General features: G+C 35.2%; 1 protein-coding gene across 3 annotated transcripts in view; it reads left to right on the top strand.

The window, feature by feature from the left end:
• MORF4L1 (mortality factor 4 like 1) overlaps positions 1-14,021 on the top strand; it is a 41,686-nt gene that overhangs the window by 11,957 nt on the left and 15,708 nt on the right. For 2 of the 3 annotated variants that reach the window (XM_027840594.1, XM_027840595.1), the window contains 3 exons: positions 5,268-5,354; positions 6,434-6,514; positions 8,649-8,705. In XM_027840594.1, the coding sequence (XP_027696395.1) occupies positions 5,268-5,354; positions 6,434-6,514; positions 8,649-8,705 (225 nt within the window). Of the gene's footprint in view, positions 1-3,952; positions 4,070-5,267; positions 5,355-6,433; positions 6,515-8,648; positions 8,706-14,021 lie in introns of all 3 variants that reach the window. The other variant, XM_027840592.1, reaches the window with a different exon arrangement.

The following is a 14,021-nucleotide window of genomic DNA, read 5'->3' as shown; positions in this document are numbered from 1 at the left end:
AATTCATAATGCTACTATCAGACATTTTCAGAACATGATTTCAAATTTGGCACCTTTTTGTACAAGGCATTTTTAGATCAGGTGTAGAATCTTAGTCACCCAGGGCTATTTCTCATCATGAGAATTGGCCTGGAATTTGGGTTGTGATGAATGCACGTGGCCATGGATCTCTGAGTCAAAGACCTTCTCAGTAATTTTGGACTTTGCTCACCAGTTTCCAGGAAGATCCAGATGTTATTTTTGGTTCTCCAGGATGATGGAGCCACTTGTAATTTCTTTCTTCACATGCTGTAAGATTGATTAACTTTAATTTAACCAACAGCGTTTTGTCCTTCAGCTGCAAAGAGAGTCCCCTTCAGGAAAGCTTTTTGAGTTTTCTGTAGTGTGGGTAGCTCTTGTCAGGCTTTTCAGCATTCTGTTACTTGCTCTTTCTCGGGACCAGCATCATGCTTTTGTAGTCTCTCTGTTGGTCTGTCTGTCTGGGTTCTGGTGTGCATTCATGCAAACAATTGTTTGTTTCCCTATAAATCTGCCTGGCCTGTGGGATTCTTGATGTAGAAGCGTGGCCTTGTTAGATGCATGTGGTAGGTAGGAAGGCGCTGAAAGGTGGGGCATAGACTGGCTGGCGATCGGTGTGGCAGTGTTTCCTAGGCACAAAGTATTTTCACTTCTCTGCCTTTTGATTTTGTGTTTCTTTATCCTTTGGTGTCATCTGGGCCAAACAGGTTTGTTTCAGGAGAGGTGGTAGAATTATTTCCTTAGCATAGTGATAATTTGGCAAGCAATCTCGCTCTTAAATCTTCTATCCTGTTAGCAAATTTTTTGGAGCTCCTGAAGGTACATGTTATATATTAGACATAGTAACTTCTCTTAATGTCATAGAAAGAGAAAAGGGGATTTTAGTTTTAAGGGTGTGTGATTGTTACCTGTAGTCTAAAAAAAGTTTCTTAGGTGTGAACTGGGAGCCGTTACATTGCCACCTAAATTCCAGCATTGTGCTTTGTAATCTCTTTGTTGGTTTCCACCTACATGTCTGCTTCCCAAAATGATTTTCCCATCAGCAGTTACCTCACTTACTTCTTTTAGGGGTTAAGATCTAACACCTTTCAGGATCATATTGCTGCTTTTTCTTTGAACTTAGTACTAGGTTTTTGAAAGCATGTTAGTTTATATTCACATAACCTTGATAACACTAACTTTTCATTCTTGTCTCTGTGAAACCAGTCCGAAAGTATTATTTTCATCATTGTGACAGGCAATAGCATTATCCTATATGTTTTTATAGTAGCTTGAGGGTGCTATTTTGATGTCTAAGGAGCTAATTAAATGCCTACTTATTGCTTTGATTAGTGTTTTAATTGGTGTTAAAATATGTAGTTTTGTTGTTGTTTTTTATTTTTTTTTGGATAAAACTTTAATTTCATCAGTATGGTGAATTCTGGGGTGGAACCTCCCTCCAATAGCATGATCTTGAAGCTGATTTGTATGTAATGTAATTGTTGCCAAATAGCAACTTGTAATAATTGTAATAATTTAATCGATTGAAAACAAAGTCCAGCCAGCAACACTGAGCCTTCGTATTTAATGTTTTGGGAAATAACTAGGAGCTCCAATTTTTTGGCCTGTTAGAAATAAGATTTCTGTGTCAGTAAAATAAATACTCCATTTATTCCATTACCTGGCAGAATCCATTTGTTAATTGTTTATCTTGTAAATCTTGGTATATTGTCTCATATAGTATGTGGTTTTCTAGTAGATTATCGTCTTCTCCTTATTTGAAAATTAACTGTTGATGTGTAGATGTTGCTCTCTTTCCAGACTTCTCGTTTTCTGGTGACAGCCCATCAGCATTCAGATAGTTAAGAAAACAGCATTAGTTTGTGCTTAAAATGTGTAAAAGAAACCAGGGAAGAAGGAGTAATAAATTCATGATTTTGATTTACTTGCTATACCTTGTAAGGTTCATTGTTTAAGTAGTTAGACTTTCTGCCTCCTTAGAGGTGTGAACATAAGAAAAGGTTTACGGATTTTTGGCTCCCTGGCATAAACTTGGAGACTGTGGCAATCATATGTATTTGTGAAGGTTATCAGCACTAAACTCACTTTTTGGTGCTGATTCATCTCATAGGAGTGATCATCCAGGAAGCTCAGTACTCTTTTTTGTTTGTGAGAATCTCGCACGTGATAGGTACATAAAATACAGTCTTACAAGTGTTGTATGACCCAAAGCCACGTTTAGGGGATCGGAGACTGGGTAGTGAGGTCATGTCTGGGTCCTGTAGAATCCTTAGAGAAGGTTGCACAGTGAGATAGGGGAGTCCAGACTACCTACAAAAAAATTAGGGCAGCAGATGTGGCCAACTGAGATCTTCTTTTTAATACATAATTTCATGTAAACATGCTTTATTCTGGGTTTGTTTTTTATTGGGCTTGTAGTTTTATCTAAAGTTAGGAAAGCAAAGAGTAGCTGCTTTTATTCTACGTTTTGGTAGCTCTCAAACCCGATTAGTCCGTATAAGGAGTGTTCAGGTTTGGAGTTAATATTCTAGCATTCTGAGCAAATTGCAAGCTAAAGCCAATTTTAATTTCTTTTTTCTTTTAACAAATTCAGCCTTGTATAACCTTCCCTTAAAAAAAAATTAGATATTAAAGATAATTTTTACTTATCCCTAAACTCTTTATGTACATCAACAGAAAATAAAATGCATCTGAAAAAAAAAAACATTTTCCATTTTCTGTCAGTGACTTAGGAAAGAAGTAGGAGTATATGTAATTTGAGAAAATTGGTCCTAGATTTGCCTCCCAGTAGTCATACTGGAGATTTCTAAATTAAAACTGATTTGAAAAGTTCTAGTCTGACAGTAATGTCCTGAATATTGTATTTCAGAATGTAGGTAGACTAGATAGCTTTTGGGTTTTATTTATTATTTATTAATCATTTGTCAACTATTTGACACTTTAGAAAATGAGACTTTAAGCAATAGATTGACAACTTGACATTTTTATCATAGGCAATATGTGTAATCTTAATTTTTCATATTTTAATCATCAGTGATCCCTTAAGCTACCTTAGTAGTGATGTCAGAACAAAGGATATTTGACTTTTGAATGCGTATTTCCTAGTAGTTCAGTAAAATTATTTAGCCCAAAATAAAGGGAAGTATAGCAGTGACCTTATGTTTAGTTGAAGTTTGAAAATAAAAAAGGTATTTATTAAAAAAATAAAATTATCAGAGGGACAGTGTGACATTTATGTACTTAAGCTGCTAAATTAACTTGATAAAATTTTAGGTTAGAAAGTGTTAGCCATTTATACTTCCTGTATAAATTGAAGTATTAACTACTCATTATAAATTGATAATTATGTAGAAATGTCAGCCAAGATGAATACTTTGTAAAAGGCTTTAAAAATCCTTTGGGGGAGGGACAACAGAATGGCTTAAATTTTTTTTAAAGCTTCTTGATGTCAAAACTGCGTGTTCACAAATTGGCAGGCTGTAAGGAGACAAGCCACTATTAAATTATCTAAAAGAGAATCAGACTATTAATCCTAGTAGTATTGTCTCATATGTTTTAATGCAATTTTGAGGAGGGCTGATGGGGAAGTTATTAGTATTGGAAGGCTCGTGGAAAATAATAATTAGTGGGAAAGTCATATCTTGATTCATAACTTGGGGATAGAATGTTTTCTTAAAGAAGAAACAGAACAAAACCCCAAACCAAAAATTTGAAATTCCTTTCAAACAAATTAATGTGTAATTTTTAAAAGAAGTTCAGTAGTTCTGCCAATCCTTTATGCTAAGATACTTGTTCTAATCTAGTCTTCGGAACCTATTAGAAATGATTGATACAGCCATTTAAATACTCCATTTGTAAATAAATCTAAATAAAGCTTAAGCTAAATTCTGCACATAGTTACTGAGATTACTTTGTACTATGCTGTCTACATCAGAAGTGCTGTGAGGCCCAGGCGCTCTGAAAAAACTTTGAAGACACGTGAGGATATTGTAGCCCTTTTTCCTGTTCCTGAAGGAGCTCCCTCAGTACACCACCCCTTCCTGACCTCTAGGTAAATGCATGTTTTAAAGTTTTCTCTAGGAAATCATATTGAGGATTATGGGGACACCCTCCCTCTTTTTATCTTTTTTTAAAATAGAAAGTGTGTTTTTTCCTTTCTTTTTCTTTTTTTGTTCATTTTAAATAGGAGGTCAAAGAAGTGGGGAATCAGTCAACCAAAACTTTTCCTCTTTGCTTTGAGGACACAGCGAATTGTGTTACTAAAGGAGCTCCATCAGCAGGAGAAAAGGCTTATTACTAACTTTGACACCCCAAAAGGCCGCATCCCTTCAATAGGGTTTTCTTCTTCATTTTTTTTTTATTTGGGGATGGCTTTTTTTCCTCTCTTTTTTCTTTGCAGTATCACACCAGAAACTCTTGATTGGAAGGAGCTTTTAGAATTGGGGGTGGTTGGTGTACTTGACCGAATGGCATTACAAAATGCCTTAGCAGCAACAAGGCAGGTGAAGGAATTGTCCTGCCTTCAGTAACATATGATAAGGGATATTTTTATGTGGTGGACTAATGATTGGAATGGTATGCTCTGCAAGTTTTAGCTGTAGTGTATATGCTAAAGATAATTTAAGTTGACCCCTGGAGCATTCTCGAGGGGGAAAAGTATTCAGAAAACATTTTATGACTGTCATTCTTGTGAAAATAACAGACTGAGTAATATCTAGATTGCTTTAGAAATGCATCTGTAGGATCACATGTTGAACTATTTATTAATAATCAGAGAAAGCTAGTCAACTTTAATCTCTAACAGAATCAGTTTGTAGACTCTTGTGCTTCGTTATGGCATTTTAAACTTTTGGATTAATATAATGTTTTGCATAGTGTTGAATATTGCTTCTGTGAATCTTGTAAAGGTATAGTTTTAAAAAATATATGTATTTATACACATTAACTACCACTTTATGCCAATTCCAAAATAACTGTTTTAAAACTGCTTTTAGAATTGTGCAGAGAAGTGTTAGAATTACAAGGTTGCTTGGGAGAGCCTGACGAGCTTTTTGGACTCTGCTGGAAAAAGAACTCTAGTTGGGGAGCATATTTTTAGCTGCTCCCTGACACATAGTACCAGTTCATCGAATTTAATTCAGAACAGTCTTAAATCTTATATGCGTGGGTCTCTCAAATAATGATTGGGAACAGGTTCTAAGAAGTGATACTGAGTGTTGACTGATGTTTTAACTTTTTTCTACCTGCAGCTGGGATGAATGGGTTCCAGAAAGCAGAGTACTCAAATACGTGGACACAAATCTTCAGAAACAGAGAGAACTTCAGAAAGCCAATCAGTAAGTTTATTTTGGAAAATAGATATAAGGCTAATAACCCCTGTAAATTAATTTTTGGATGCTTGGCTGGACGAACATTTGACTCTGCTGTAGAGTAGTTTTAGGGTCCATGTTAACCTATTGGATTGTAGCTGAAACTGTACAGGCAAGACTTTTACTCTCTGCTAAGGAAATGGAGGTACCCCTGCAGGCATTCAGTGCTTGTTACTGCTTGAATCTCTGTCATCAGAGCCAGTCTAGAAGGAGAGGAGACAGAGGTATTAACTTCAGTGTAGGTGGAATTTTTATAGCTTGTTTTCTTGAGTGGCTTGGAGAAATTATACATTATAAAATTTAAGTCCTGAAAGTTTCACATAAAGGTGTGGGGTGGGAAGGGTGGGGTGAGTCATATATGATTCAGTGCTGTTCTAAAGTTTGCTTCCTAGTGATATACCACAGTGATCTTTATCCTCCAGAAACAGGAGGTCCTTGGAAGATTCTAAAGGGCTGTGGAATAATTTTCCCAAGCCCTTGGCTTCCCCCCTTTTGCATTTTATGCTCTTTAATTTTTTCTAAAGGAAGTCTGATATAAGTTTGTGATTTTAATGTTTCATTTTTTCCATCTGAGGTTTTTTTTTCTCTTGGAGTTGAAATACATTTTAGATGATAAAATGGCATTAGAAGGGAAACTACTTTGAGTAGTGTTAAGGCTTTGTACCTTTTGAGAATAAAATAGAATTGTTTTCCAAATAAATGAGACAGAAATTTCTCTAGTCTTCATTTAAATTTATTTTCAATATGGCTTTTAGGCTTCTTCCTTTTCTTTTCTTGGGGGCTTTTTATGGACATTAAGTTATAGGTTAGCTACCCTTTCTCCTTATACTAACGCTGAACCCATCTCCTTATGTTGATTGTTGTACCTGAGCCTTACTAGTTTTGGAGAAGCTTCCCTGTGGAAATTCACAGTTTAGCTGAATTTTTCTTTCTCCCATTTGAGTGTTATTGGTATGGATATCTTAGAAGTAGTTAAACCAGCCGAGTTTTCTTTTATTGGAATGCTTTTATTTTAAGATTTTTTTTATTGAATTCATTTTTTGAAGGGAGCAGTATGCAGAAGGGAAGATGAGAGGGGCAGCTCCAGGAAAGAAGACATCTGGTCTACAGCAGAAAAATGTTGAAGCGTAAGAAGCTTTATCTTTTATTTGGTGTGAGAGAGAGATTGGCATTTTATATATCATCTTTTATAGATACACATTAAGCTTCTTTGTGTAAGCTTTTTATCATTAAGTTTGGCTTTATACAAATAAAACTCCATGTTTGGGAACAGTGAGAATAAATTCCAATGTGTGCATCATTAATATATTAAAATTGTTGAATATGGCTTATGCTAAGCTATTTTTCCATCAGTTTTTCTTGGCTATTTTTTTCTCTCCTCTTCCCCTTTTTAGTAGAGTGTGTATACATACATGCATGTGATAAGTTATCTTTCACATATGAAAATGAAAAAGTTATCTTTCACATATGAAAACTGCCCTGACACTGGAAGGGATGAGCTTTCAGGTGCTTATTTAGTAATGACAGTGTCTGAGCCACCCACACTTTTACCTAAATCCCTTTGTAACTTGTGGCATGGATTTGTGAGGTGGCTGTCTGGAGACTAAGGAGAAAAAAAGCAGGGGATTTCCTTGAGAAAGCAAAAGGCTAGTCTAGGGATCAGTACGGTGACTCCAGTTTCATTAAAGAGAGTTAAGCAGGATACAGACTTTAGATATTAACATGTCTGCTATCTACATGCACATGTACATGTGCATATAAGAAGGTGGAAGAAGGAAACTTTTCTTTAGTAAATGTACTTATTTATGAATGAGAGTTACCAAGCGCAGAACAGAAATTCATTACCTCTTGGAATAGGTGATAGAATTAATTTCATTCTTTCCTATGTTAGAGTATAGTGTTTGCAAATCATTCCTTTTGACTTTTGTGTAGAAGAAACCTAGAGTAACCATCAATATCCACAACTCATACTTGTAAGCCATTTCAAAATTCATTGTAAGTTTTTCATCTAACTTCCAATTCTCAGTTTTTCAGACGTGCACAATTCTTGTATTTGCCATTTTTGGGTTGAATTTTAAAAGGTGGTTTTATTTAATAAGGCCAGTATTCTCTATTTATGTAGTTATTTTCCTGCCATACTTATCAAAGGACCAAACTCCATGCTCTAAGCTATGCCTTTCACCCAAGAAATTAGTGCACTTTTTTTTAAAATTGAAAGAATTGGTGGTATAGTTCATCACACCCTGTTAATTCTAGTTCTACTTAGAATTGCAGAATTAAAATTGAAAATGCAGTTGATGCATGTTAGAGCTTTTCATTTAAGTTGGTTCATTTTGAAGTTATAAATAATATACACTAGTTTTGTATTTTGACATTTTAAAACGATTTGTCTTTTATTTGTAAGAAGATAAGTGGTGATATTTTTTGTTTTCCTTAAAATAGGAGTATTAACTGGTGGTCTTAAGTCACTAGGTACTCTTAACTACTGTTTAGTTGGTATTTAATAGGTTTCCTTTGTTGCATGTATTAACATTTTAGTGATTTGGTTCTTTGGGAAATTAGTCTATGTAGTAGCATGCAATAAGAGCGGTAGCAAATGAGATATAAAAATGCAGAAAGCTTCTGATTTTGTAGAAATGTAACATTAATGTTTTGATTTACATCAAGTTCCTTAAGGACTGTGTGTTAAACCTGGGATAGAAATGTAAAGGAAATTTTCAAGAAAAACCTCTTGACTAAATAAAGACTTAGGAATTCAGAGATACTGCATTTTGTCCCTGGGATTACTATATAATATTCAGTTGAATAGTAAGTGTCTACTATATGACATGTATTTTTATATTAGACTATGAAATATTTGGTGGAGTCTCAGCCACTAAAATATAAGGATCATTATTAAGAAAATCTGCAAAGTGAAGCTTCCTTATAATACTTTGGAGGAAGAGTTTGAGTTGCTGAAGCTTACACATGGGCTAAATGCTTTAAGGCTCATGTTGTTTTAGGAACCCTTTGCTGAGACTGTTAGAAACAAGTTAAGTGCTGTGAAATATAAGGATGGAGTGCATTATAATGAAGTTTCACTGCATAAAAGTTAATTTGAAGACACACCCATATACATCTAAGTTCTTTCATGGAGGGCATATGGAAATAGCTTCCATTTAAGAAAAGTTTTGGTTTACTTTGGAAAGTAAGGTTCATTTCTTTGAAGACTATATACATCAGGTCTGACACTCTGTCCTTACCATAACCCATTGTGCCTAGACTTTTTCAGAACAGATGGATCACTCGCTGTTTGGAGACCTCTGCAATATCAATGCGGTGAGTTAAGGATGGATTGTCATACCAGATTTTCATCCTGATATCCGTGTTCCCTTGCTTTTGTAGGTTTAATAAGAGTGTTCTTAATCATGCGTAATAGAAGTCTTTTAGGCTTTGTTTTGGATTTTATCATTCATAACTTTGTTCAGTTGGGTGTATTAGTACTCAGATTTCTTTTAAGTTTAGGAAATAATTGCTTGGAGTTTTACTGAGTATTCTTTGCTCAGTTTATTACTTTTAGAAACTTTACATCTCTTTTTTGATATAAATGTAATTATTAGTAAACTAAATTGCCAACTGTTCATACATATATCCATTATGCAGCTCCTCAAAAGATCAAAGATTAAAGTTGTTAAGAATAAGTTATGGTAGCAGTGGCCTAAAGGCCTCATTAAAATTGCACTTATAAATTAGTTTCAGTTAGAAATTGAATCATAATAACCAATGTTATTTGTAGTCAAAAGATATACACGTAGCATTTCTCTTTTTTGCTCACAGTTGGTCTTTATTTTAAATAGCAAACAGAAGTCAGCAGTCTGGTTCATAGTTTAACTCTACCTGTGTCAAGTTCAATTTTGAACCAGTATAAATGTTCTTCCTTTGATGAATTAAGTTCATCATAAAGTATTGGCATATACCGTCATTTGAATAAATTATTGACTGGATTCTATTACTTATGTCCCAAACGTCTTGTGAAGTTACTGTCAATAAATTCATGATCTGGGTTTAGAACTAGAGAAGCAAAAAAGCGAGTTCATAATGCATTGGCAATGAAGGCCTTTCTTATCTTTTGAATTTTGCATTTTGTGATGCCGTCCTGTTCGCAGTATTAAAACAAACTTGAGAACCCTGAGCTTGGGTTCTTTTTTGTTTATTACACAATAACTTATGTTTATGTACTGCTTGAATGGTTTACAAGTTGCTTTACTTGTTTGCCCTCTAATATAGCACCATTTTAAGTGACAGGCCATTTGTTCTTAAAAAATATGAAACTTAAATATTTTCACTGTATTCAGTACAGTAAAGTGTTTATAATAGAGTTTTTAATTCCCCAAATGAATAGTTATATAAACTGTAAGGGACATGGGACACTTAAGAAGTGTCTTTTTTATTACGTTAATTTTATGAATACTTTGTAAAACATTTTAAAATATCTTTAGGTGGTATATTCATGGGCCTAATATCTATAGTGGTTTTTTTTTTTTTTAAATAATTTATGTCTTCAATACCTGGGCTGCTGTTAGAACTACATAATTTTTGCTTGTGTGGTTTTTTTTTTTAAGCACTTTCTTTCTTTCTGGTTCACTTTTCAGTAATGGCCTATCTGACTTTGTTTATTGAATTCTATTTTCCTATCCTTCCCACTAAATCTTGGCCCAAGTATCCTACTGGATTATCTCAACAGCTTCCATACTTTACTAGTTATTCCTGTTCTTTGTTTTTGTGACAGCCCATTTTCCAACTAACTCTCTCTTCATTGTGTTCATTCACCTGTCATCATTAACTTTTTTCTTTTTAAACAATCACAATATTTTAGAATTTGCAGGGACACTAGAGATCTTCTAGTTCAAGCTTCTCATCTTACATTTGAGGAAACTGAGGCCCAGAGAGGTTGTTACTTACCCAGGATCACAAGATTTTTCCATGGTGCTGTAGGTGGGAGTCTTGAAATGTGTAATATTTAAAGATTTTTAAAGTCAGGGGATATAATGTAGGGATGAAACAGGTAGGTATAGAGACAAACGGTTATAGTTTCTGCGATTATATCTCTTGAGTTATTGTCTGACCTGAGAACTCTTGGTAGCTTGAATATATAATTCCTGGTACTTTCTTATAATATTTGAGACACATATAGTACCTGTCCTGCTTTTCTACTCTGGTAGAGGCCCCAGTTATAAGAATGGGGAAAAGAGTCTTCCCTAGGGGCCATTGAAGCTTGGACCTGAAAGAGTGCTGAGGAAACACCAGGAATCAGGTGTTCTGGCTGAAGGCTCAGGTGTGTACATGTTTAGGATACCTTGAATTAAATTTTGAGATCCCTACTTAAGCATTTGGTAATTTGAAAAAAGAAGCCATGGATACTTTTTCAACTTGAAAATGTTATGTAAAAACTCTATGGTAAATTTGCAAGAACTTTGGGATTTGTTTGATGATTGGGATGAATAGAAACTTTCTATATTTGGAAATCTTTCATACTTTATAACAGTCCATATCAGTTTTGCTGAAATTAGAGCATTGCTATAGATTTTTTTTTTAGAGGAAGAATTGAGGCCTTCCTTTTTGTAGCTTGACAAAACAACAGAAAATCTCCTAAAAGCCTCAGATGTGGAATGGATTCTCTGGGTAGCATAATGAAACACATGTTATTTCTTATATGTAGCCTTGTAATGCCTGAAATATTTAGAGGGTTGTATAGAAAGGGAAAAACATAGAGCAAAGGGGAGTTAAGTAATAAACTTTTCTTTTCCATTAGGAAATAGGATTACATGTTTATCATGTACATTATGTAGAAGAATCTCAAATTTGAATAATTTAAAACTATTTTCTCTCCTTTTCCCCGTGGATTAACTGGAGTATTCATGAAGATAGTCAGTGATCTATAATCAGTAATTCAGAGTATATTTGTTTTATTTTCAAGTCCTTTGAATTCATGAAGTTTGATTAGACTGAGAAGTCCTTGTAGCAGGTATGATTTGATAGGATTGTTAGGCTCACATTTGCAGCAGGTGGTTAAGAGTTTAGATTTCCTTTTTGTGGGCTTCAAAACATGGTATGTTATCGGCTAGATGCATATAATCAGAGCCCAGTGATTTAGAGCCCAGGGTATCGTGGGCACTGAACATCTGGTCTAGTCCCTGTGTTTTACAAATGAAGAAACTGAGGGCTAAAGAGACTAAGAGGCTCGCCCAGGGCCACCCAGGTCATGTCAAGTTTGTGATTTGAATAGTCCTTGGGCTCAGAACCCAGGGTTCTTCTAGGCCACACTGCTTTCTAGTTTTTTACACTTTCTCATAAAATATATGTATTGACTGTTCATTAGTAAGAAGAAAAGCTGACAGTGTTTTAAGGTTTACAAAATACTTTATATTCACTATCTCATTAGTTCTTCACCACAGCAGTAGTCTTAGGAGATAGCGACCACAGGCATTATTTACAGATGAGGAAATTGAGGCTCAAGGGTCATCAGTGTCAGAGGTGGGATTGGTGCTCATGCCTCTCCAGACTCCTGAATCTATTACCCTGTCTAAAATATCTGTATTGTGTCCTGAATGCTTACTGTCTAGTAATCATTTCTTTCTTAGTGAATCCGAACGACAACATGTTGTGGCACCATCTGGATTAACGTTTGTTATATTCCCACTTTATAATTTCTTTAATGTGGTAGAGAATTTAAAATAGAAACAGTGACCAAAAGAGATTTGTAGAATCTCTTGCCTATTCCCAGAAATTAGCATTCACTAAATGATGCCGTCAAGGATGCCAGACAGTTACTGACTGTACATGGTTGGTATGACTAAGCTTGTCAGTGACTGTATGAAGCAAGGTTATGGATAATTCTGAGGCCCTTGGATCTCTAGAATGAGCAGGGGATCTCTCAGCTGTACCTTTGTGGTCTTTATGACTGGGAATAAGGTGATTGTTCTCCACTGGAATACTGCTTCTTTTCATAGACTTTGGGGAATAAAGACTGAAGAAGTTAATTTTTAATCTATGTCAGGCAGCCAGCTCAGAATGTTAGAATTGGAAGGGACCTTAAAGTCTACTCCAGCCCCCTTATTTTACACATGAAAAAACTTGAGCTTTGATAGAACCAATTCACTAAATTTTTAGGTTTAAGTTACGGCAATAGCCTGACAATCCAGAACATTTGATAATCACAAGGTACATTAAGTTATTTGCTTCTCACAGTCCCACACACACGATGGCAGAGAGAATGAGCAGCATTCCCTTCCTTTTACAGAAGAGGGAATGGAAACTTAGGTTAAGTGACCTGCCCTGCTAACTAACACATGACAGAACTGGGACTCAAGCCCAAGTCTTAGGATTCCAAATCTAGTGTTCTTTCTACTGTGCGCCTGCTAGTTATGTAAGTGAAAAAAATATACATATATGATTATGAATGAGAGAATTTTATATTTGAAATTTGGTTTGCAAAGCTCTCTTTCATTCAGTAGTAAAAAAAAAAAAATAAAAAAACCAGTCCATTGTCTGGCTAGTCATGAGACCTGAACATTCATTTATAAATAGGTCATTTTACAAATCAGCTTTGGTGAAATTACTGTGAGCTTGATATGGATAACTTTTGAAGTTCCTTCCAACTGTAGAAGCTGAGTTCCTAAAAATTAAATATTTTCATTCTTTTAAGACCCTATTTAGTAACAGTTATCTTTGAAACTATACAAATAGGGACAAGTAAATAGGATTGTAATGCTAATCAGATTACTGTTATATTTTCTCTAACCGCAGTCAACATTTGTTAATTGAACATTTTCTGTGTCAAAGTTTTTTAACCTGCAGTTTGGGAACTTGTTTTTAAAAAAATATTTTGATAACTATTTTGTTGTAATTGGTTTCCTTTGCCAACCTGTGTATTTTATTTTATACTTTTAAAAAAATGCTGTGGGGCAGCTAGGTGGTGCAGTGGATAGAGCACCGGCCCTGGAGTCAGGAGGACCTGAGTTCAAATCTGGCCTCAGACCCAACACTTGACACTTACTAGCTGTGTGACCCTGGGCAAGTCACTCATCCCTAATTGCCTTAACAAAAAAAAATGCTTAGAAGAGATCCATAGGCTTTAGGACTGTTAAGAGAGAGGTCCATGACACAAAAAGAGTAAGAACTTCTTTTCCACCTTCTTTCTATTTTGATGAAAACCAATAGAAATTAAGTCCATTTAACCTTTTCGGTTATTCTGATATATGGGTCTTTTTCTTAATATTTCAGTACTTCAGGGACCCAGGATTTACTTTTTTTGACACGCCCTCCTTTGGTGTACCCCATCACCTACAAAACAGGATAGGCAAATCCCACTGTTTTGCTATCCTTTAGTAGGTATTGACCTTCAGAAGGCATTCTGCTTTCTGGCATGTACTTTCTGCACATAGCTATTATGCTCGTTCTCTGGTGACAAAGCCATATGCTCTCAGCCTTTCTGACATGGATGGAATCATGTCCCTGATGGAGCCTTTGAGAAGTCAGGGTCCTTTCTTGGCTGTGATGAAGCGTTGGAGGAGGTTTTGGTTAATACCAGAGGTAATTCACATGGGGAATTCACATGGGGGTTCTATAGATGATAGTCTTTCTCATTTGATGATA

The sequence above is a fragment of the Vombatus ursinus genome, unplaced genomic scaffold (assembly GCF_900497805.2).
Source record: "Vombatus ursinus unplaced genomic scaffold, bare-nosed wombat genome assembly UNPS02014847.1, whole genome shotgun sequence".
In the NCBI taxonomy this organism is placed as follows: domain Eukaryota; kingdom Metazoa; phylum Chordata; class Mammalia; order Diprotodontia; family Vombatidae; genus Vombatus; species Vombatus ursinus.
Note: the sequence above shows the minus strand (reverse complement) of the source record. Positions and strands in the feature narration are given on the sequence as shown.